At 45.8% G+C, this 23944-nt stretch overlaps 1 protein-coding gene across 10 annotated transcripts in view; it reads right to left on the bottom strand.

Moving 5' to 3' along the window:
- The window catches only part of CHD2 (chromodomain helicase DNA binding protein 2), an 87055-nt gene that overhangs the window by 26675 nt on the left and 36436 nt on the right, over window positions 1-23944 (bottom strand). For 7 of the 10 annotated variants that reach the window (XM_034784267.1, XM_034784268.1, XM_034784265.1 and 4 more), the window contains 14 exons: window positions 23220-23445; window positions 19350-19450; window positions 18292-18336; window positions 17979-18154; window positions 14507-14631; window positions 13403-13619; window positions 12648-12737; window positions 11364-11554; window positions 5966-6154; window positions 4942-5104; window positions 4369-4521; window positions 3284-3355; window positions 1480-1629; window positions 385-533 (listed from right to left, as the gene is read on the bottom strand). In XM_034784267.1, the coding sequence (XP_034640158.1) occupies window positions 385-533; window positions 1480-1629; window positions 3284-3355; window positions 4369-4521; window positions 4942-5104; window positions 5966-6154; window positions 11364-11554; window positions 12648-12737; window positions 13403-13619; window positions 14507-14631; window positions 17979-18154; window positions 18292-18336; window positions 19350-19450; window positions 23220-23445 (2047 nt within the window). Of the gene's footprint in view, window positions 1-384; window positions 534-1479; window positions 1630-3283; window positions 3369-4368; window positions 4522-4941; window positions 5105-5965; window positions 6155-11363; window positions 11555-12647; window positions 12738-12788; window positions 12910-13402; window positions 13620-14506; window positions 14632-17978; window positions 18155-18291; window positions 18337-19349; window positions 19451-23219; window positions 23446-23944 lie in introns of those variants that run through there. The other 3 variants (XM_034784269.1, XM_034784272.1, XM_034784274.1) reach the window with 3 other exon arrangements.

The raw sequence follows: 23944 nt of genomic DNA, 5'->3' as shown, positions 1-23944 counted from the left end.
ACCTTGGGGGCCTTGTAAGAAAAAAGTGACAGCCTCTAAAAGGAGGAAAAACAGGCCAAAGACCACGGTAGGCAAGAGGGGTAATAAATAGAAGCACAAAAACAAATAGAGAGGGAAAGAAAAGAAAAAAAGAGAGAAAGATGGAATGAAAAACCAGAGGAGACTTCAATATCAGTTCTTTTTATTTTCTTGCTAATTTTGGCATCCCATATAGTTTCCATACCAATGACTGCATGAGCCAAAGTTAGTGGTGAGCTACCATTAGTTGTTTTTTTTTTTTGCTGGCCAACTACACTATCTACTAATTACCCAAGTCACCATGAGAGTGATACTGATTACTGTACATACTCCATCTGATGCTCTCCTCCCCACTTAGGCACTTACTTGGATCTCCCAGAGTTGTTATCCAGTACAGTACGGCCTGTGGTGTCCATACGCTGGATCACCAGATGATCCAACACCATCTTTTTCTTGGCCCTTTCGATGATCTCCTCTTCCACTGTCCCCTTTGTGACTAAGCGGTAAATGTTCACCTGCAGGGCAAAGAAAAAGCAGAGCTATTTTGTGGATCTGCAACATATAGTCCTGCCTAAATTACAATGCACCCTGTGCTAGTTAACAGAAGGTAGCAATAACCTGTCTGCATGGCCCCTTCTTACAAACATATATTCTGAATGGTATACTTGAACCCCTAATCCAACACACTACCCCGTGGGAATAGCTATTCTCAAGAGACTTCCAGCCCCACCAAACTCACAAGAAAGGCTGCTCTTGCCAGATCTCCAGCCTGCTTTCTAGATCAGAGGTTCAGTGACACCTCAGAAAAATATTGTTCGTAGATTTTAAGGCCAGAAATGCCCTTTATGATCATCTAAGTCTCATCACCTACATAACACAAGCCAGAAAACCTCAGCCAGTGATTCCTGCATCAAGACCATAACCAGAGTTTGAGATAGAGCAGTGTGTGTGTGTATGTTTGTGTGTGTATATACATATAAAGAAACACAACAGACTCACAATAAAACTACAGATGGAACACATGCCTGCTCTCTCTAAGCCTCATACTGGCTCTATCGATAAGCTTTTAGGCCTCCGAACCTTGACGATGTCCCCTGCTTGACGCCAATGCCTGATGCCAGAGTTGTGTGCAATTTTAGTTATGAAACTAAGACCCATGTGAAATTTGCTTTGTTTTGTGATTAACGCAATACCCAACCCAGATTCATGAGCCTACTTAGAGAATCCAGGCCCTGTTTCCAGCAAACTTGGGCTGATCTGGTTTTGCATTGCAGTTTTCCAGCTTACCCTGAGTTTCTGGGGAACCTGAAGGATCATATAGTTCAAGCAGAAGGAATACATTTGCAGAGCCCACATAAGCCGGACATGCCCAGCTCTGCAGAGTCCTGACACAGATGCTAATGCTACAGCATATGACTGGACTGAATCACAGAAAAATGGATCCAAGGCTGCTCTCCTGACCTGTTTCTTCTGTCCAATTCTGTGAGCCCGAGCCTGAGCCTGCAAGTCATTCTGGGGGTTCCAGTCCGAGTCAAAGATCACCACAGTGTCTGCAGAAGCCAGGTTAATCCCCAGTCCGCCAGCTCGTGTTGACAGCAGGAAACAGAAGTCCTGCATACAGTGACAAGATACCTGTGTACAGCATTGCTCACACAAAATGATCTCAGCTGCTTAAAAACAAACACGTGCAAAAGCCAGTGAACTAATGCAGGTTACAATATATCCTACAGGGCCCATCTGTATGTGTGGCCAGGTCAAGGGAGAGGAAGGTGCAACTGAATGCACAGTTTAGGGAGAATGGAGAGGGTCTGGGAGTGGGGGTTTATTAGAGATAGAGGAAGTTCGGAGTCGTCACAGGACAGAGCAAAGAGAGAGTTTGAAGACAGTTTGGGATAATGAGGTGCTCAGAGCAAGGGTAGCATGAGAAGGATTTTCCTCTTTTGTAGAGAGATGGAAAAGAAAAGCAGAAGACAGAGAACTCTGGTATTTGAGCGGCATAGCGAGAGAAGTGGAAAGAGATGCAACAGAAAGAAGAAATCCCCACTCCATCCATTTAAGCAGTCCTCGTATTAGTAATCTTGGGGGATACTGATGGGTATCAGAGTGCGATGGGCGGGGGCACGTGGCAGCTATCAGCATCTCCCAGGCAGAGGAAGGCGTAGCTGGCAGACAGCACATGTAATGTGAGTTGCAGCTAGTGACGGAGACGTTAGGACACTGAAGGGGCAGGCGCTGCTCCAAGATCAGCCCAGCAGGTGCCGCTCTGGGCAGCAGAACGCAGAAATGGCTTTGGAAGAAAGGGCACCTTGGGCTTGTAGCTTCTGTAGGTCAAACTATGGTGTGTACTGGACCCTCACGACAGCAGCAGGCAAACACGTGTGCATGTCACTGGCACTTCTACGGGGTGATCGGCCCCACACAAACCGAAGCCTGCCATGGACTCTGCGACTCACTGCCTGGGCGGCAGAACAAGGCCAGGCTGCTGAAATGACAGGGCCAGGCCCTCCTTGCTCAGGCAGTCCTCTCTAGAGTCCATCTCCCTGAGAATCCCTTTCCTCCCCCACAGTGCCAGCTCCCTTGCTCGCCTGTCTGCATTGCAGTCTCTTTTTTTCAGTCCTATTTTTCCCTAAGCTTCCTGCTAACACCAGGCACCTGGCCTTGTCTCCTTTTGTTCTTTACTATCTGCTCAGTCAGCTCTGGTATTCCAAGCAAAGTCACGTTTTTTCAGATGGCTGGATTGCCTGAAGCACAAAGCAATCAAGTGGCTCACGCCTGGTAAGAGTGAGCCAGTGAGTAGACCCAGATGGGAGGGATTACAAGGCTGTAAGCCCTTTGGTCCCTAAGCCTCCACTGAAGCCACCAGACACCACTGCCTGCCTCCACTTCCAGCAGCCCTTTCCTCTGACACTTCAAGTGCAGAGACAACCTCACGCTCCAGCCTGTGCAAGTCATCGCGTGACCGCTTCACTCCCAGATCCAAGGAGGGGAACGTCTAAGGGGATTCAATTCTTGGCAGATTCTTTCTGGGTCTGATTTTCAGGCCCCACCCTTTGTAAAGCACTGGGGCATTTCACACGCGACACAGATGGCCACAGGATACAAAACATGCCACTGCCATGTCTCTAGACACAGCCAGAGCTCCGTGGGGACGAATGGCAGCTGTGGCCGCGCTGCAAACTCGCACAAGCTCGAGCGTCCCATCCCATTCCCTTCTGAAGCTATTTTCCCTCCAGCAGGAACCTCCATGCCCCCACAGCTGTCGTACCTCAGAGCCTTCCGCGTTGAAGTGATCCAGTGCTTGCTTTCGGATCTCCCCTTTGATCGAGCCGTCCAAGCGCTGGAAAGATCAACAATAATGATAGAAAGAAAGAAAGTAAAGGAACCCTGAGGAATTGCTGCCCCAAAACTCTGGGAGCTCCAGTCTCCTGTCCTACATACCCTTCAGCTTGGAGCATTTAATCATTAAAAATAACTGCTGATTAAAAATAACTGCACTGCTTTAACCTGCTGCGCCGAGGGGGAGGGAGGCGGGGAGTATGCTTAGGCAGCAGTCACACGGTGGGTGACACTTCAGCTCTCATTACAGGCTCCCAGCCAGGATCTCTGCATTTACAGTCCTCTCTGGAGCTTATCAAAGGATCAAGGCTGATGCAGATGCCTAGAGGAGGAAAGGATGTTTTGCAAAAGACAGGGCTTTATTTATTGTGCTTTCGCGTGTTTAAAGCGTGCCCCTTGTAGCAACCGCCAGGCGCACGTACAATTCTATAAAAACAAGGCGTGGGTGGGCTGGCGAGCCAGCCTCAGCCAGAAAGAAACGGAGCTGATATCAAAGCTACGCTGATAGGGCGTTCACAGCCCACCTCAGTCAGAACACACAGGCTTTACGGCCTAGCCTGAAGGGCTTTGTCACACCAACAAGGGAAGCCAGCTCCAAAGCCAAGAGCTCTCTACTATCAGACTCAGAGATGTTCACACCTCGAGACTTTTAGCAAAAGTGCCTCTGCTCAGAAGACAGTGCCTGGAGCAAGAGCCATCTCTCTGATAGCCAGAACCCAAACCACACAACACTTTAAGGATCAATACCCACATACCAAATTCTCCCCTTCCATAGAGGTTCACCTCACAAATGCACCTCTCTCTCATCCTCTTGGCTTGATCAGCACTTAGAGAAGCAGGAATACAGGGAAGCTTCCCAGTTATCATCAGTGCACTTTGCTTTAGAGCCTTATGTAGTTGGAGCTACCAGCCTCAGGGAGGCTGAGCACTTAAATCGCTTACGTCCCCTCAGTGCTCCCCGATTTGAACTTTCGCGTTAACCCTGAGTGTGTGCTTACCACTAACCCTCCTCACCTGGAAAGGGTAGTGCTTGATAGCCAAGTACTCTGCCAAGATGTCCAGCATTCTCACCATCTGGGAGAAGATCAGGACTCTGTTACCCCTCTCACGCAGCCTGGTCAGCAGTTTGTCCAAGAGAATTAGCTTTCCACTGCTCCTGATTAGAGACTGAAGAAGTAACAGTCATTCCAACAGATGCTTCCAGCCATGCCCTGTATGCTCTGTACAGACCGACATGCAGCACAGCAGACTGCCCTTGTTCTTCAAGTCCGGTTTGTCCCAGCATTAATCCAGCCCTATCACAGAGCTTTACAGAGCGGAAGCCGCTTGATGGAGACTAAACCATCAAAGCGTGATCTTACGCTGTATGTTCATCCTATTCTAGACATCCAATCTAACCAGACATGAGGCAACCCCTAACCGGGGAGGAAGGCTGGAGAAGCAATGGCTTGGCTGTGGGGAGGAGTTAGGGAACATGTCCAGGGGACAGAGGCAACAGGAACTCGGCTTGCAAGATATTGTTTTGGCATGGAGGCAGGAATGGGGGAAATAAAGGGGAAAGCAATTACCCGCCAAACAACTACCCACCATCAGCATCTCCATGCCAGTCTCCCTTTCGTTTTCTTCCGGAGGTTTAATGAGATAGCAGTGGTTGCAGCACTTTTTCAGCTCCATCACGATGTTAAGGAAGCCAGATGTACTTCCTCTTGTCCCCTTCGAGAGAGCCTTGTAATTTCTTGTCAAAATCCACCTGTAGGCAGCAGTAGGCAAAACCAAATCCTCAGGTCAGGCCCTGTCATTTCACTGGGGGACAGTGCAGACTCGACTCTCCAGAGAAACTGTTAGAAACAATTGTGCCTGGGCGGCAGTTCCCCTCTCTCTCTCTCCCCATCTCCTTTTCCATCACATGAAACTCTGCTTATTCCTTACTTGAAATCCCAACCCTCCTCCTTCTGGGACATTATTATTTAATATTACAAGGCACCATGGTTGTGCACAGACCTTTACAGAAATAAGACAGGCATGGTCCCCACTCTGGATGCTGACAAGATAAATTACATCATCACTCCACTTTAAAAACAAACCACCCAGTGGGGTGAATTGTACCATCTCCTTCGGCCAGTGGTTCTCAACCCGTGGCCCACTGGCCCCATGCGGCCCAATTAGCACAGTTGCGGCCCAGCTCACCTGTGTGCTAAAGGCAGGCCCGCGCGGCCAAGTCCTGGCTTGGTCCGGTTGGGGCTGCCGGCCTGCCCCACATGGCAGGGGTCAGGGGCTCCCAGCCAGCGCGGGGGGTCAGGGTCCTGGCTGCCGCTGCCCTGCCACCCAGCCCCTGCGATCCAAGTAACACTGTGGATCGCATATGCGGCCAACAATGATAAATAAGTTGAGAACCACTGGCCTAGGGACAGGCAACACACAGGCAAGATGCTGTACCATCTTACTTCGCTTCTCACCAGAACACCCCCTCACCCCCCGAAGGAGACTGCCACTTATAGTGCATCCCACAATGGTTTGGGGATGAAGAACTATGGCCACCAGACACACCAATGAAGTAACCCATCAAACCCGTTTCCACTGGGCACCTTCAGTAACTCAGTAAATGCCTTACTTATAATACTGCTTCTGCAGGGCAGACATTTCCACCCGGAGAATCTGCTCCACTTTGGCCGGCAGGGATTTCTCCACATCCTTCTTCACCCTGCGCAGAAGGAAAGGCTCCAGGACTTTGTGAAGGCTCTGGTAGCCATTCTCTCTCCCTTTCCCATGATCATCTTCAAAATCCTCCCAGAACTCAAACCTGGTGGTACAATTTAGGAGTGGTGGGTTAGAAGGCCTCTTAACTACCATCTGCTGTGTTTACACTGACACAATGCCAGTCTGCTGAGGACCTAAAATGCCCCACAAGCTATTTATTCTGCACCCCTGTGAGCTGCCTAAGTGATCACCATTTTACAAGAGGAGTAAAATGAAAAAGAGAGATTAAGGGACTTGCCCAAGTTTACAAAACAAATTGGTGGCACAGCTGGGAATAACACACTGGTGTCCTAGGTCCTTGCTCCAACCACTGTCTAAGCTGCTGCCTTCATATATAGCCTAGATCTCAGGAACAAAGGGTCAGGCCTTTTTTATCTATAACAAATATCCTACACCGGGAAACAAAAATGGGATTATAGGATCAACACTGTTAAGGGTTTCTGGTTCTTTGAGAAAGAAACTAGAACAGTGGTCTTTGAGTAAAAGGGAAATTTATTTCAGTGGACGAAGCATCAAGAAATGTATATGGAACTGCAGGAGAGCCACTGTGTTAACAAAACTGTCCCTCTTCAGAAGGCAGGGCTAGACCAACCACAGCTGGCTGCAATAGCCACATTCTGGAAATATTTTTATCGCAGCTATGGGTGGCCATAGCACCCAAAACATAAACCCACTCACGTTTAGGAATAAGGAGTACAGTGAATAAACATGGCAAAGAAGCTTTTCGAGAAAGATGATAATGGAAGATGGTACGCTAAATCCATCGTTCCTACCAAGAACTACATTTTACTTTGGAAAAAACAACTACCACCGAACCTGTTTTTATCAAGGACTCTGGTAATAATTCCCCGGTTACATGGGGGAATTGCCCTGAAGTAAAATCATGGAGAATACGTAACATTAAAAAAAAAAAAAAAAGGGGCGGGGGGGGAATTCTCAGTTGAGGCTTAGTTTGGATGTACTACAAAAAGGAGCAGCTTCAAGCTGAAGAACGGCTTGATATGGGGAAATCTTTCCTAACAAGAAGAGCAACTAGACAATAAAACAGTCACCAAGAGGATATGGAGACATCAACAATAATTTCGAGAGAGATTAGAGAACACGCTTTGGAGTAATAGCAAGGGAAATGCACAGCACTACGTGCAGAAGTCGGGGGCTGATAACCTTCACAATCATCCTGCACAAACTTATAGAATCCCAAGATGTTCCTTGCCCATTTGACACAGTAAATAGCAACAGATCTCGTTAACAGGGACATCTTGATCACTAGAAGTATTTCTTCTGTGCCTCTGAGTTTCGGAGGTAAATATGAACTTCTGTACAATATGAAAGTGTGTTATTTGAAACAGTAGCAGACAATGAACATTCATAACGTCTAGATACCTTAGCATTTGAAGATACTGATCTCCTTTTCACATCTTTGATTTTAGCTCTAGAACCTAACAATTATCTACACAGTGAATTGTGCAAGCCATGTCTCTGCTTGCCTAACCTCTCTAAATCATTCTGTCTTTTGTATTTCTCCCTCACTCCATTTTCTTTAACCAAGAATGTAATCATTTCAAAGCATGTTGCTACTCTCAGATCACTGACGTATATTATACTGAATGAAGTCAGGTCTTTGCAATACTGCCCTGTAATCCCTTCCTTCTAGCCCAAACTTCTCCCCTGACTTTAAGTTTCTCTCTGACTCCACCTACTATAAAGAACTCAAAGACCCCCACCCACCACAATTCACCCAGGAATTTAAGGATATCATCAAATCTTTCCCCAAACAACTCCAAGAGAAACTCTACAACTTCATCTCCCACAACCCCCACCCCAGGGATCTTCTACATGCTTCCTAAGACACACAAAGAAGGGAATCCAGCCAGACCCATTATATCTAGCTGTGGTACTGTTACTGAAGGAATATTAAGACTTATAGAAACCATCCTCAAACCACTCACCACACAAAGGACCAGCTTCCTCCAGGACATAACCAACTTCCTCCAGAAACTCTGCAACATTAACAACCTCCCTCAGAACATCATCCTTGCCACCATGGACGTCACCTCCCTATACACCAACATCGATGTCACGATGGGCTTTGCTGCCTGCCTCAAATATCTACAAAACAATGGAAAACACTCAGATATGCACTCCAAATGTCACTAAACTCATCCATTGCATCCTCACCCAGAACCATTTTACATACAACAGCAAACACTTTGTCCACACCACAGAAACAGACATGAGAACTAGGATGGTTCCCCAATATGCTAACCTCTTCTTGGGCCACCTTGAGGAAGATTTTCTGGACAAAGGCACTACAAAACCAATGATACATGAGATATGTCGATGACATTTTCATCCTCTGGACAGATTATCTAAATTTCCTCATAGATTTCCACCACAACTTCAGCCACTTCTACCCATCCAGCAAGCTCTCTCTAGATCACTCCCACACCACCAGCATCAACTTCATGGACACCATGGTCAGCTTCAACAATAGAGCCCTACAGGTAACAACATACAAAAAACCCACGGATCACCACACTCACCTTCACAGATCTAGTAACCCCCTCAAACACACAAAGAAATCTGTTATCTACAGCCAAGCCCTCAGACACCACAAAATATGCTCCGAGGAGACAGTCTGGGACACACACCTTAAACTCAGAACTGCCTTCACCAAACAAGGACACTCCACCAGAGAAGTAGATTGCATCCAGGAAGGGGGTCACCCAAATACCCCATGAGAACCTGCTTTAATACAGGGGAAAAACCCTCTGACTGCACACCCCTAGTTGTCATCTACCACCCTATGCTGGAACACATATGGGGTATCATTAAACAGTTACAACCCCTATTCAATAGGGACCACATCCTGAAAGAAATCTTTCCTCAACCCCCACTTCTGGCCTTCAAACAACCCCCCAACCTCATCAGAAGCAAATTCCTCACAGATCAGGACTCACCAACTTAAAGTGACACCAGACCCTGCCAGAACAACAGATGCAAAACCTGGAGACACCTCCACTGCTACAACTATCAATACCACCCCCAACACATCTTTCAAGATCCATGAGTCCTACACATGCCTATCACATGTGGTGTACCCCATCCAGTTTACTAAACATTAAATAACAACTATGTGGGCAAAACCAGACAATCACTGCACTCTTGAATGAACTCACACAGAAAAATGATAAAAGACAAGCATGATTCACCCGGGGGTGAACCCTTTTCACGGAACAATCACTCCATATCTCACCTCTCAGTCCTCATCCTCAAAGGAAACCTGCACAACACCTTCAAAAGAAGAACCTGGGAACTTAAATTCATAACTTCACTAGACGCTAAAAACCATGGTCTTAATAAAGACACTGGATTTATGGCTTATTACAACAATCTGCAACCCACTAGCCCCCTTTTTTGTCCTATGACTGCAGGGGTGTTAAAAGGCCATTTTACCTTGAATGGTCTCTTACAATGTGCACTAATTACTTATGCTAAACAATAAATTGCGCTTGGCATTTTCCTGTGACGCTGGAAGTTCCTTTCCCAGACCTGAAGAAGAGCTCTGTGTGGCTCGAAAGCTTGTCTCTCTCACCAACAGAAGTTGGGCCAATAAAAGATATTACCTCACCCGCCTTGTGTTTCTAAGCCATCTGCTACCAACTCACACCTCATATGTCCTTAATACTTTACCCCACAGATTCCGAACTGTACCCAGGGTAACAGATTGGTGAGATGTAAATGCTGTGGGGGTATAATGTGTCAGCAGTTTAAGGGCCTGATCCAAAACCAGCTGAATTAAATGGCAATCTAAACAGTGCACAGAAACACTATGCAACAGTTTGAGACAGGAAGTGAAGAATACCACTTCCATTAAGCCATCAAAATAATTCAGTATCTCAGAAGCAGGTTACAATCGCTGTAGCAGGTACATTATAGCTAAGGTTAAGATTCTGTCACAGTTATTTTTAGTAAAAGTCACGGACAGGTCATGGGCAATAAACAAAAATTCATGGGTGCCCGTGACCTGTCCATGCTTTTACTAAAAATAAGAGAGCAGGGCTAAGTGGGGGGGCAGGGGAGGAATGACAGCTGGAGTCCAATAGGGGGGCACTGATAGGCCAAGTCCCCACAGCTCTGGCTCTAGCAGCTGCAGTCACAACAGGGGTGTGTGGCCATGGGGGGAGAGGGCGGCGCACAGCCCCACCTCTGGGGCTGGCCGCAGCTGTGGGGCAGGAGCACACAGTCCCAGCTCTAACCCCAAGCACAGACGCACAACCCTAGACGCAGCTGGCCGAGAAAGGCAGGCGGCCCCCCGCTGCAGCCCTGGGAGCGGTATCTGGGCACATGGCTCCCGCCGCAAGCCGCGGACCAGGGGCGCACAAAGTCACGGAGGTCCAGTAAAGTCACGGAATCCGTGACGGCCATGACTAAATCGTAGCCTTTTAATTATAGCCAAAGGATCTCCAGCTCTTTTTCTTCACTTCTTCAAGAGGCCTGCATCACATTATTAGCCACAGGGTAAAAGTTTCAAACAATGCCTAAGTGACTTAGGAGCCCACATCTCATTTTCAAAAATGACTCAGACGCTTAGGATCCCAAATCTCATTGAGAGCCAATGAGATTCAGGCTTCTAAGAGCCCAGGTCACTTTTGAAAATGGGACTATGGCATTTTTAAATGTTTTTACACCTTGATCTTTGTGGCTCCATACGGATCCTCCTCAGTTAAAATCACAGTCAACCCAAAGGCCCCTTATTCTGTCCTGGAGCAATGCTCACGTGGCAGCAGTTTTTGTATAGTCTGTAGCTCCCTCCGTGGAAAGAATCTTCCAACTAGATTGTGTTTCACAGTTTTGAAATTTGCTTTTTTTGCCCCCTGTTATTTTACTGTCTCATTCATGGGCCTCCTTTTTTTAATCGAAGCCTTGAAAATGGTTTGAATGGTTGCTTAAAACAGGCGTTTGGCTCTTTGGATGTGGCCCTCCCAGAAGACAGTGATGGAGGCGTTACCCAGCCCGCCTGTTGCCAACACAGTTTACCTCCTTGCACCATTCATTTACCTCTCAGCCCTTGCCACTTTCCCTCTTCATTGGGTTTTCCCCCTCTGTGACTCTCACCCATTCAAGTTTTACTCACTTCTTTCTGTGTCTTCCAAAACTAAGTCATTTCATACTCCGTGTCTAGTTAAGAGATGGTATTTGACAATGAACACATACTGGTATCTTTTGAAGTACACAGTAAGGAGGCTTACTTCTCCGGCATGATAAAGTGCAGCAGTGACCAGAGCTCTTTGAGAGAATTCTGAAGCGGGGTCCCAGTGATCAGGAGCCTGTGGTTGGACTTGAAATCAATCAGAGTTTTATACAGCAAAGAGTCATCGTTCTTCAACCGATGGGCTTCGTCCACACCCAGAAAGGCCCAATTAATGCTGCCCAGAACAGTCTGGAGCAAAAAAACAAAACCAAAGGACACACCAGATCAGACTGGCCCCACAAGTGTTTGATGTTCATTTCTCTGTGGGCCTGACGTCAGCTGTGTAGTGTTGCAATAATTGCGTTCCATTATGTTCTATTCAAATTCTTATACTGCACCCATCGCTGTGGTGTCTGAGCACCTTCTGTCTTCAGTGTGCCTAACCAAGAAGCATTTCTTTTGGCGACATGCCTTTGGGACAAGCACGCCATACCAATTCTGGCTCCACTCAGAGGTGAACAGAAACATTTACAAGCTAAATGCCCCAAACATATTTCAGCTAACAGATGGATTTTAAATCGACCATTTCTTCTTTTTAAATTCCTAAAGCACAACCCTTCCCTATCCCACATTCCTCTTCCTTTAATCCACCTCCCGCCCCCATGACTGCGGAGTCCCTGCTGTGCTCACAAGCCCCAGCATGCACTGCGCTGGGGAATCATCAACACCAGAGCAGCTAATCTGCCTGTGGCGATAAAGCGGTGTATTCACCACTCAGTATTTTTTTTTTTTCAAGTTCTCTGTTCTCACACTGGATTCAGTGATTCATTGGTAGGGCCTTCTGGCACACTCCAGGCAGCTCTCTCTTTCTGTAAGTGTAAAAGCCATGTGATTTCATCCCTCTGATATGGGGGGTGCATTAACCCTACCATCCCCAATTCCAACACCCTCCCTCTCCAGCCCACGTCAAACACTTGTGGGCAGCAAGGGAATGAAGTGTTTTGTTCTTCTTACTGAGTATGTTAATAGTCCAAATTAAGACCGATACAGCTAGCCCAGATACCACAGTGAGAGGTGCTTTATAAGTATGTGTAATCATGAACAATACTACTACTGTGCAATATTTATAGCAGACTCTGTAGTTTTGTAAGCACGCCAAGTAATGGTAGGCTGCATCTATGTGTTCTCAATTACCAGAGGGGTGCAGTGGGGGGAAAGAAACAGCTTTGGAGCATCATCGTATGGTCTACGAACAGTGCAAGACACACTGGTTTGGAGGGAGGCAGCCCCATTTGTGCAGCATGAGGTAGTTTATGTGAAATACCCCTTGCCCACTACATACCTTATCTTTGAGGAGGATCTCATATGTTGTGATAAGTGCATTGAACTTCAGCCTTTTAGTCTGAGAATGGATCCACTCATATTCACGGATCTGGGAGAGAAGACAACAGTTCAGACACAAACGTCAACCGGAGCTGTTAAAGGGGCACACTCCATTCTTATTATCTGTAGCACCCACGGGTCCCAGCCAAGAACGTGGCCCACTGTGCTAGGTGCTGTACAGACACATGGTAAGAGACAGACTCCCCCGAAGAGTCCATAATCTACAGAGGGGAGAGACAAAGGGTGGGCAAGAGGAAGGATTATCATCCTCCTTTTACAGATGGGGAACTGAGGCACAGAGATCATGTGATTTACCCAAACTCAGAGAGGCAGTCTGCAGCAGAGCCAATAATTTAAACCAGATCTCCTGGGCAGTTTAATCCTCCCATTATCTGTATTCATTTGATATTAACTGTCTCATTATTAGTCATAACCTGAGGCTTCCTATATTGCCCCATAAAGTCCTACCTGTCTGCACCTCCATTGCTCAATAAAACAATCACTGTACACACATTATTTAAGCGATGGGAAGGCCGAGACCCAGAGGCCTCTACTCTAGTGAACCTGGCCAAACTACACAGTTATAGCTATAATGTCAACCCAGAGTTTGCCTCTCTACAGAACCATACGCTACATATAATCTATGCACAGAGATTTTCTTTCTGCATGAGGCTTTCTCCCCTCTCCCACCCGCCCTGCCTTTTATTTACACACCGTGTTTCTGCTCATCATGTCTCCTATGTAAACGACCACGTTAATCTCTGGTGCCCAGATTTCAAACTCTCTCTGCCATGAGGTCAGAGTGGACAAGGGCACCACTATCAGGAAGGGGCCATACAGCTGATGCTGATAGAAGAGATAGGAGAGGAATGATATTGTCTGGATAGTCTTCCCCAAGCCCATTTCATCAGCCAAGATCACGCTGTTGTTCCTGAAAGGTGGAGAAACAAAAATAAAGGTGTAATAAATATAACGCTGTATCAATTTACTAAGTGCCAACAAGTAATGACAGAGAATGAAATGTATGCCTTGCAAAAGGTCACTGAACTACTGCCAAGCAGATCCCAGAGCAATTCAGACTGACCTGCTCTACAAAGAATCACTTATGAGTGACAGGGTCAAAGTTTGGACTGCATTTGCCACCAAATTGGCAAGCAAATGCAAAGACAAAAAGTCAACAGAGTTAGAAGAGTGTTTCTCAAACGATGGGTCTCTCCTACGGAGATGGCTCAAGAAAGCTAAGAGAGAGAGATTTATCTTCTGATTGATTATCAGGTAAACAGGGTTTGCCACACTGGCTCAGGCCAGTGAACCAAACATATTATTCTATCTCCCCAGCATTGAGCCAGCGAAACACACCTGCCCATGCACATCAGAGACCATGCCCCACAGGACAATGAGGGGAGAAGATCTTCTCTCACTATCTCTTGAGCTCACATTTTACGATGGTCTCCATTTGCCAATCCTGCAGTGCCAAAGAAACAGCAAGGCAGTCAAATCAAGATGGTGCTTCGTGTGCACGGGTTCATACTGAATCCTAGCAATGCAACTGGGTTCCCCCTTCGTTGCCAAAAAGAGAGAATTTTTCCTCCCCTTTTAGCAGGAGGCCTGGATATTTTTGCTGGATGTGTGTGACAACGTTTGAGATCCTGGGCTTTAAAGGTGCTGAAGCAGGGCAGGTAAAAACATCACAACAACAGAGCCAGATCCTGCTGTGGTGTAACAGGGAAACATGATGACTAAATATGGCTCAATAGCTCTAAAAACTGCAACCCTGAATAAAACTAGAGCATTACCCAAAACAAGAGCATTACATACTTGCACCACGAGTGAGCAAGCCAGTTGAGCCCCTCCAGCTGGTAATCTCGGAGCTCCAGGTTCTCGCCACCAATGTAAGAAGGCTGTTTCTTCAAAGCAACAAACCTGGGTCTCTGCTTCAACACCTAAAAAGGCAGACTCCTTAAACTCACTGAAGAAAAGAATGAGGCAGGCCTTTGAACTCACTAAATAAATAAAAACTGCAGTGATACATGGGTATATGATATATACAGAGAGAGTACTTGTAACTGCAATTTAGCCACCCACTCGGCAGCAACGAGATCCATCAGTGACAACAGTTTGCTAGCACCTTCTGCTTGCCCGCCCAATCTCAGAGTATCAGAGCTGTGGGACATCGCCCTCGGCCTCTTTTCTTCGCTTCATTCTTTTATCATCTCCCTGCCCCCTTCATTTTAATTGATATGGTGCAACATCCTCTATTCCTCTTCCTCCCTGGAGTGTTGCCTTTTCTTTCAGTAATACTAAAACTTTGCATTTCTAACTCCCCCTTTTATAATGTGGCTCATGAAGCATTTTACAAGTATTAAGCCCCATATTCCACCTCTGGGTACATAAGTATTATTGTGCCCAATTTATAGATGGGATAAGATGCAAAGGGATTCATCTATCTATCTGTGATATTAGACAAAGTAACAGAGGGGTAGCCGTGTTAGTCTGAATCTGTAAAAAGCAACAGAGGGTCCTGTGGCACGTTTGAGACTAACAGAAGTATTGGGAGCATAAGCTTTCGTGGGTAAGAATCTCACTTCTTCAGATGCAAGTAATGGAAATCTCCAGAGGCAGGTATATATCAGTGTGGAGATAACAAGGTTAGTTCAATCAGGGAGGGTGAGGTGCTCTGCTAGCAGTTGAGGTGTGAACACCAAGGGAGGAGAAACTGTTTCTGTAGTTGGATAGCCATTCACAGTCTTTGTTTAATCCTGATCTGATGGTGTCAAATTTGCAAATGAACTGGAGCTCAGCAGTTTCTCTTTGGAGTCTGGTCCTGAAGTTTTTTTGCTGTAAGATGGCTACCTTTACATCTGCTATTGTGTGGCCAGGGAGGTTGAAGTGTTCTCCTACAGGTTTTTGTATATTGCCATTCCTGATATCTGACTTGTGTCCATTTATCCTCTTGCATAGTGACTGTCCAGTTTGGCCAATGTACATAGCAGAGGGGCATTGCTGGCATATGATGGCATATATAACATTGGTGGACGTGCAGGTGAATGAGCCGGTGATGTTGTAGCTGATCTGGTTAGGTCCAGTGATGGTGTTGCTGGTATAGATATGTGGGCAGAGTTGGCATCGCGGTTTGTTGCATGGGTGGGTGGAACCACGCACCGCACCATAACAACTCTAACTCAGGAACCAACCCATGCAACAAACCTCGATGCCAACTCTGCCCACATATCTATACCAGCAACACCATCACTGGACCTAACCAGATCAGCTACAACATCACCGGCTCATTCACCTGCACGTCCACCAATGTTATATATGCCATCATATGCCAGCAATGCCCTTCTGCTATGTACATTGGCCAAACTGGACAGTCACTACGCAAGAGGATAAATGGACACAAGTCAGATATCAGGAATGGCAATATACAAAAACCTGTAGGAGAACACTTCAACCTCCCTGGTCACACAATAGCAGATGTTAAGGTAGCCATCTTACAGCAAAAAAACTTCAGGACCAGACTCCAAAGAGAAACTGCTGAGCTCCAGTTCATTTGCAAATTTGACACCATCAGATCAGGATTAAACAAAGACTGTGAATGGCTATCCAACTACAGAAACAGTTTCTCCTCCCTTGGTGTTCACACCTCAACTGCTAGCAGAGCACCTCACCCTCCCTGATTGAACTAACCTCGTTATCTCCACACTGATATATACCTGCCTCTGGAGATTTCCATTACTTGCATCTGAAGAAGTGAGGTTCTTACCCACGAAAGCTTATGCTCCCAGTACTTCTGTTAGTCTCAAAGGTGCCACAGGACCCTCTGTTGCTTTAGACAAAGTAATTGTACAAAAATAGTGAGCATTCATTCCAAAACACTGGTAGAAATTCACTCAACACTTAGCAGAAGTCTGCTTTCCCCCCTAAGGAAGAGACTATTTATATGCCTTATTTTCTCTTGGATCAACAGGAATTGGAGAGGATATATTTATCCAGGAAGTCTGATGTATTTTAGATGGGTAGGAACTAGGACTGTCAAGCGATTAAAAAAATTAATCGCGATTGATCACACGATTAATCGCGCTGTTAATAATGAAATACCATTTATTTATATATTTTTGGATGTTTTCTACATTTTAAAATATATCGATTTCAATTACAATACAGAATACAAAGTGTACAGTGCTCACTTTATATTCATTTTTGATTATATGAATGTTTAGCATATCTGGCACGTAAATACCTTGCAATGTCGGCTACAAAAGTGCCACGTGAACACCTGTTCTCACTTTCAGGTGACATTGTAAAGAAGAAGCAGGCAGCATTATCTACTGTAAATGTAAACAAACTTGTTTGTCTTAACAACTGGCTGTAGAACTAGAACTGAGTGGACTTGTAGGTTCTAAAGTTTTACATTGTTTTGTTTTTGAGTGCAGATTCTGTAACAAACAAACAAAATCTACATTTGTACGGTATACTTTCACAATAAAGAGACTGCACTACAGTACTTGTATGAGGTAAATTGAAAAATACTATTTATTTTGTTTATCATTTTTACAGTGCAAACATTTGTAATCAAAAATAATATAAAGTAAGCACTGTACACTTGGTATTCTGGTGTTGTAAAAGAAATCAATATATTTGAAAATGTAGAAAAACATCCAAAAATATTTAATAAATTTCGCTTGGTATTATATTGTTTAATAGTGCAATTAATTGAGATTATTTTTTTTTAATCACAATTAATTTTTTTTGAGTTAATTATGTGAGTTAACTGTGATTAATCAACAGCCCTAGTAGGAACCTATTACAGACACTTCCCACGGATATAAAGTTCCATTGTTATTTCCTTTGAATTCCTGGGTTAACTCATGCCAATTCTTGATTCTGCGTTCTATGCCAGCCTGACCTTAGCATGCTGAAAAGACAGCACGGATAGCTGCTAAGCAAGAGGGAGTAAGTGATTTGTAAAGCTTAGCACTAACCCCTCCAGACGACTAAGGAAGTCGAGTTAAAGAGCTCTCCAAGGGGAGTCCCAGCCATTGGTTTTCAAGGAACAGATGGTGTATGTGTTTCAGGGCCTTGAGAATTGGGAGAAGGAACTGAAAAGGATGCAGAGAACCCCTGGAAAAAAAACTGACATGCGAGAGGGAGAAAGGCAAAGGCGATCTCCTCAAGTGATAACCATCCCCGTAGAAAATCTTGCATCACTTATCTAAATACAGCGCGAACTTCAGCATTCAGAAACCCAGAGCAAGCCCACCACAAGAGAGAAAGGAAGCGTGCGAACCTTGCAGTCCCGAGTGGGAATGGTTTTGGAGTTGTTGCGATGGTTGAAGCTGTCAATGCAGTGTTGAAACTTCTTGCTAATCAAGGCCTCATCTTCCCAGCTGCACTCTGCATACGGCAACCCCATCCACTTGCACAGATATTCGGGCTCATTAGAGGACAATTTCCGACTGTGAGCTGCAACACATTACAGAAACGCAACCATGAGCAACTGAACTCTAAGGCAGTCATGACCTTAGACTGCCGCCATAATACATGTCACGGCTAATAGCATTAGTTAGAGGAGCCAGAAAGGGAGTTAAAGGCCACTTTACCTGGGAACTCAGAATGTCCCATTGCAGACTTGCTGGTCTTCACAGCTACGTTTTCAGAAGCAAACAAAGAATGGTTTTAGTGTCTTAATCACCAGGATGAGATGCATAAAAGATATTCTACAGTTCCCACCAGTTAGGAGGGTTTTTTAAACGTTCTCTACAATGCATAGAAAGATTTTTAGAGACCACCACTGAACTCTTCAGGCCTAGTTTCCAAAGGCATTGGATACCCACAGCTCCTGCTGAGATCAGTGTGATGTTACTGAGCTGCTGTGAAAGCTACACCACCACATTTTGTCACTACTCATAAAAACCTAAACCCTGAGCTGACATGCAAGCTTCACTGTCAAACAATGTTATCCTGAGAGGTCCTCACAACACTCTACTTTTGCTCTTCAACAGAATCTTCCATCTAAAGATTCCAAAGCACTTTACAAACAGTAATAAATTAATCAAGGCACCCCGAGGAAATAGGGATTATTAATCCCACTTTACAGTTGGGACAACTGAGGCAAAGAGAGGGAAAGTGACTTGCTCAAGTTGTTTGCAGATGCATCACTAGAACCCAGATCTCCTGTGCTTTAACCTTTAGATTTCCACACATTACAGGATACATAGCACCAGTTTATTCCCCAGAGAGGTGTGAAAACACCACACATTCATTCTTGTGACCCAAATAAAACGTGAATTCCTGGGTCTTACTACTCCTTTATTAGAAAGGTGCATTAAATCTTGCGCACATGCTCAGGGTTTAGCTAATCGCCATATTTGGGGTTGAGAAGGAATTTTCCTCCAGGGCTGATTGGCAGAGCCTCTGGGAGTTTTTCGCCTTCCTCTGCAGTGTGGGGCACGGGTCACTTGCTGGAGGATTCTCTGCACCTTGAAGTCTTTAAACCACAATTTGAGGACGTCAGTAGTTCAGACATAGGTTAGGGGTTTGATACAAGAGTGGGTGGGTGAGATTCTGCGGCCTGCATTGTGCAGGAGGTCAGACTAGACAATCATAATGGTCCCTTCTGATCTTAAAGTCTATAATTCTATGATTCTATTTCACTTACCGATCACTCTCTCCACTATCTGATACTGTTTGTTCAACTCTGCAGCGAGCTCCTGTTGGCAGCTGAAGTATTCCACGTCTTCAGGAGTTACCTTGGCTAGCCTGGAGAGAAAAGAAATGGGGGTAGGGGGAGAAGCATATGTAAGAACAATTCTACTTCTGCTCGCTTTGTGGAAAGCGATGCTCAAGACCAGCTGTTAAAACTCTACCTGCCTATATAATCTCATAACTTAGGGTAACTAAATCCAAGTTTACAATTGCTTAGCAAATATTCCTCTTAATGCTTCTAAAGGAACAGGTTATTCACAATGAAACAATACAGAGAAATATATAAGGATTTTCCCTGAAACTTTTGTGAGCTTCTCCTCCACAAAGCCAAAATACATAAGTTTTTACATAAGGAGGGAACCCTCAGCACTCCGGTATCCCAGAACATACTGTGATATGACAGCTGAAGTAATGTGTCCAGTTCTGCGCACTACACTTCAAGAAAGATGTGGACAAACTGGAGAGGTCCAGAGAAGCGCAACAAAAGCAATAGAAGGTTTAGAAAACTTGACCTATGAAGGAAGGTTAAAAAAACCAGGCACGTTTAGTCCTGAAAAAAACAACTGAGAGGGGGGAAATCTGATAACAGTCTTCAAATATGTTAAGGGCTGTTACAAAAAAGATGGTGATCAATTGCTCTCCATGTCCACTGAAGGACAAGAAGTACTGAATGGCCTTAATCTAAAACAAAGGAGACATAGGTTAGATATCGGGAAAACCTTTCTAACAATAAAAGTATTTAAGCTCTGGAATAGGCTTCCAAAGGAGCTTGTGGAATCCCCGTCATTGTCCAGCCTGTTCTTAATCCCCCCCGAACACTTGCCAGGGATGGTATAGATTTACTTTGTCCTGCCACAGCACAGGGGACTGGACTTGATGTCTTGAGGTCCCTTCCAGCCCTACATTTCTATGAAGTTGCCAACAGGCTCGCAGCTCCCACACAAGGAAACCTCTCAGGCGTCGCTTCTACTTAAAGATCTGTTCTCGGACAGGGACAGGGACATGACCAAGGAGCTTAAAGTCCCATTTTCAATAGCGACTTGGGCATGTAGGAGACTTAGGCTACATCTCCACTGCAATCAGAAGTGTGAGCTAGCTTGGATTGGGAGCAGCAAGGGCTGTACAAGCCCTGGGTATGTCCTTGAGCAGCTAGCCTGTGCAGGTGCAGCCTTATTGCTGTTGCTGTTCTAGCTGCCTCCATCAAACCTAGCTCAGGTATGTCCACATGTGCTGCTGTCACACACCTCACTGCAATGCAGACACACCCTAAGCCTCCTTGAAAGTCACTGGCATTTAGATGCCCAAGTGCCTCAATCACTTTCGAAAATAGGACTTAGGGTCAATGTTCCCTGTAAACAGCACGCACATATGACCACGCAACAACCTTGTATATACTACGCAGGTCAGAAACTGGCTCTCGTCTCCTGGCTCCAGCAGGGACGTGCAGTGGTCATTTAAGACCCTGCTCTGCCTGCAGCCCTCCGCCCATTCACAGGGTATATGCGGTCCCACTCCTTGCTGCGGAGGGGAGCGAAAGCACTTCTGGTCTCAGGGACACATTGTGCGTGGCTCAGCCAGGAGGCGGCAGCAGCAGCAGCGGTGCTGTTGAGGGAGGATGCCCCCCATGCAGGAGCTCAGGTGAGGGGCCCAGCTCCGCAGTGCCAGCCTGGGTGAGCAGAGGCTCGACAGCTGCAGCCTGATGGGGCCACAACATCCCACACCTGCACAGTTGGTTTCCAGGGACACAGCAGTTGCTGATGCCAAGAGACGGTGGAGGAAGGAGCTGGAGCCTGGGCTCCTTCCTGGGAGCAACCGGTGGAGGGTCTGAAACCCCAAGCCTGGGGGAAAGACAGTCAGACTCATCCACACTCACAGAGACTTCTATGGTCGCTGCTACAGAGCAAATGGCTTCGTTCTGGGACCCCACAAATGTGCGATACTGGGTGGGACCACCCCTCGCCATCCCCACCATGTTAGTTCAGCATAAAAAGATATTAAAAAAATAAGAGCGTAAGTTTGCCCAAAGGCAAATAAAGATAATACTCTGTGGAGTTTGTAGCCTGCTCAGTATAAAGAAAATTTAGAAGGAACGTTGCTTAGAGTACTTTTTGCAAAATTTTACCACTAGGTTATGGCTTACCGCAAGTTCATGCCGAAAGCCCCCTACTGATTTACTGTGTTAGAAACTGACCAGTTCACCATTTTTTTTAATACTTCTTGAGCTAAGCATGTCTCCCCTTAACACACATGCGTGACTTTTACCAGCATCAGTTGGACATACACTGATCCAGAGATCAACAGACCCCATTCGTGCAGTAAGGCTTGGATCCAAAAATAACCTACCCCTTAAATAAAATCAGCTTTCTGCAAACTAAACATCACATTGCAAAACATTTACAGAGGTTGCCCTGTAAACCTTGCCAGTTGCCTTAGATAACATCACCTGCATACCCGTAGTAGCCCACAGATTCTCTGTAGAAAGGAAAGAGAATTTTGCAAATTTGGAAATAAACCATATCTAAGACAAAACTGGCAAGTTTTTAAAGTGTGACCACTGTACACTGCATGGGCTGATGTATTTGCAGTACTATGTCTAATTGCTTATCTGTGCTGTACTGGGTGACAACATCTGTCTCTCCCACGGCTCAGGGTTTATCCACACTGCAGCTGGGAGTGAGTCTCACAGCCCCAGTAGGCAGACTCACGCTCGCTTCCCTTGAGTTCGCGCATTAAAAACAGTAGCATGGACATTGCGGCAGAAGCTTGGGTTAGTCGCCCAGACCCAGACCAGGGGCTGAGAGGGCTTGAGAAGCTGCTGCCCGAGCCGTAACATCCACATGGCTATCTTTAGTGAGCTAGCTCCACTTGAATCTACCTGCCCGAGCTGGGAGGCTCGGTCCCAGCTGCAGAACAGACATTGCCTGCATCTTAAAAACCAGGGGTCAGCAGTGGGAAGCACTGCCATAAGCGACTCTATAAATGTACTCATAGAGCAGATTTGTGCAGTTTTTGTGCCGATTAAGCTCCACCAGTTTAGACCCTTAGCTAAATATGCTATCCCCATGTAAGTACTTTTATACAGATAGACCTGCAGCCACACTAGGGCATGCTGGGTTTCTAAACTGACAGAGTTAAACTGGTATAAAAACTGAGTGTAGTCAAGCCCTGAATTTCTGCTCAAGCGGGTCAGCCAAGAAGCAACTTGTGAGGCAAGATTGAACAACGGAGCCTGCGGCTGCCCCCATTTTCAATACAAAGATGTTGACTGATGTCCCAGCATGTACCGTTTCGTCTTCATCAGAATGCAGCTACACGGGCACGCATGCAGCCCCACTTGCTGGGACCTGCAGCCTCTGCACCCTGCATCCATATGTGACTAGTTCTCTGGCACTTGGTCCAATACTCAGATTTGGATGATTTCTAACCCCCGGAGTACTGCCTCCCATCTGACTTACATCATGGCCACAAGCACGATACCCATGAAACTGATGTTGAACAGAAGAGAGATCTGTCTTGTCCAGTCAGGCGCCAAAGAAAACAGTTCTCGAGCCCTACCCTCAGCGGACAGGCTCTGCAGAAGAAAACCCAGCTGGGGCGAGGGAGGGGCAGACAAGAGGAAATTCTCAGGCTTTTCAATTTCCCATCATAATGAGTAGCAATATCCCTGCTTATTGAAGATGATAGCAGTGATCCAGCAAGGACCATGAGCTTCTGGCAAGTTGTCTGAACAGCCGTCGCTTGGACAAAGCTCAGGTGTCCCCTGCTACTGAAGAACCTCCTAAGCAAGGCTAGACACTGATTTTTGTCTTAGGCAAAAACGTACCATTGTTTGATTTCATCCTCTTTTTTCTTGAAGTTCTCTAATTTTTTCAGGCCCTTCACCTTCTGCTGCTGCAGGGACTCTTCGCTCTCCCATGTGCTGTGAATGTACGACCAGCTCTTCCACTTGATCAAGTATTGAACCTCTCCCTCATCCTTTTCAGGGTCAAAGTCAGCGCTGGGGTTGCCGTTGGCTTCAGTCTCATACACAGTGGTGGAAGCACCAGTGGCTGAAAAAAAAAAAAAGTTGCAAATTAAATTGGTTTGCAATTGGTGCTTTTATTAGCCAGGCAGTGAAACAAACTGAATAGAGTTGAAGCAGGGAGTTGTTTTTCTAGCTAGTGCGTCTTTTATGGCAGCATAAAGAACATCCCACAGAGCTCCTGATCCTACTACAACCATACGGAAATATCTCTCGACACAAAATGCCCCTTAGATTTTTTATTTTATTTTTTTTTAAGTACATCAGAAACAGGAAGCCTGCCAAACAATCAGTGGAGCCACTGGACAAATGAGGTGCTAAAGAAGCACTCAAGGAAGACAAGGCCATTGTGGAGAAATTAAATGAATTCTTCCCATCGGTCTTGACTGCAGAGGATGTGACGGAGATTCCCACTCCTGAGCCATTCTTTTTAGATGACAAATCTGAGGAACTGTCCCAGACTGAGGTGTCAATAGAGGAGGTTTTGGAATAAATTGATTATATTAAACAGTAATACATCGCCAGGA

The sequence above is a fragment of the Trachemys scripta genome, chromosome 10 (genome assembly GCF_013100865.1).
Source record: "Trachemys scripta elegans isolate TJP31775 chromosome 10, CAS_Tse_1.0, whole genome shotgun sequence".
Classification (NCBI taxonomy): Eukaryota; Metazoa; Chordata; order Testudines; family Emydidae; genus Trachemys; species Trachemys scripta.
The sequence above is the reverse complement of the archived record's forward strand: the minus strand, read 5'-3'. Positions and strand labels throughout refer to the sequence as shown.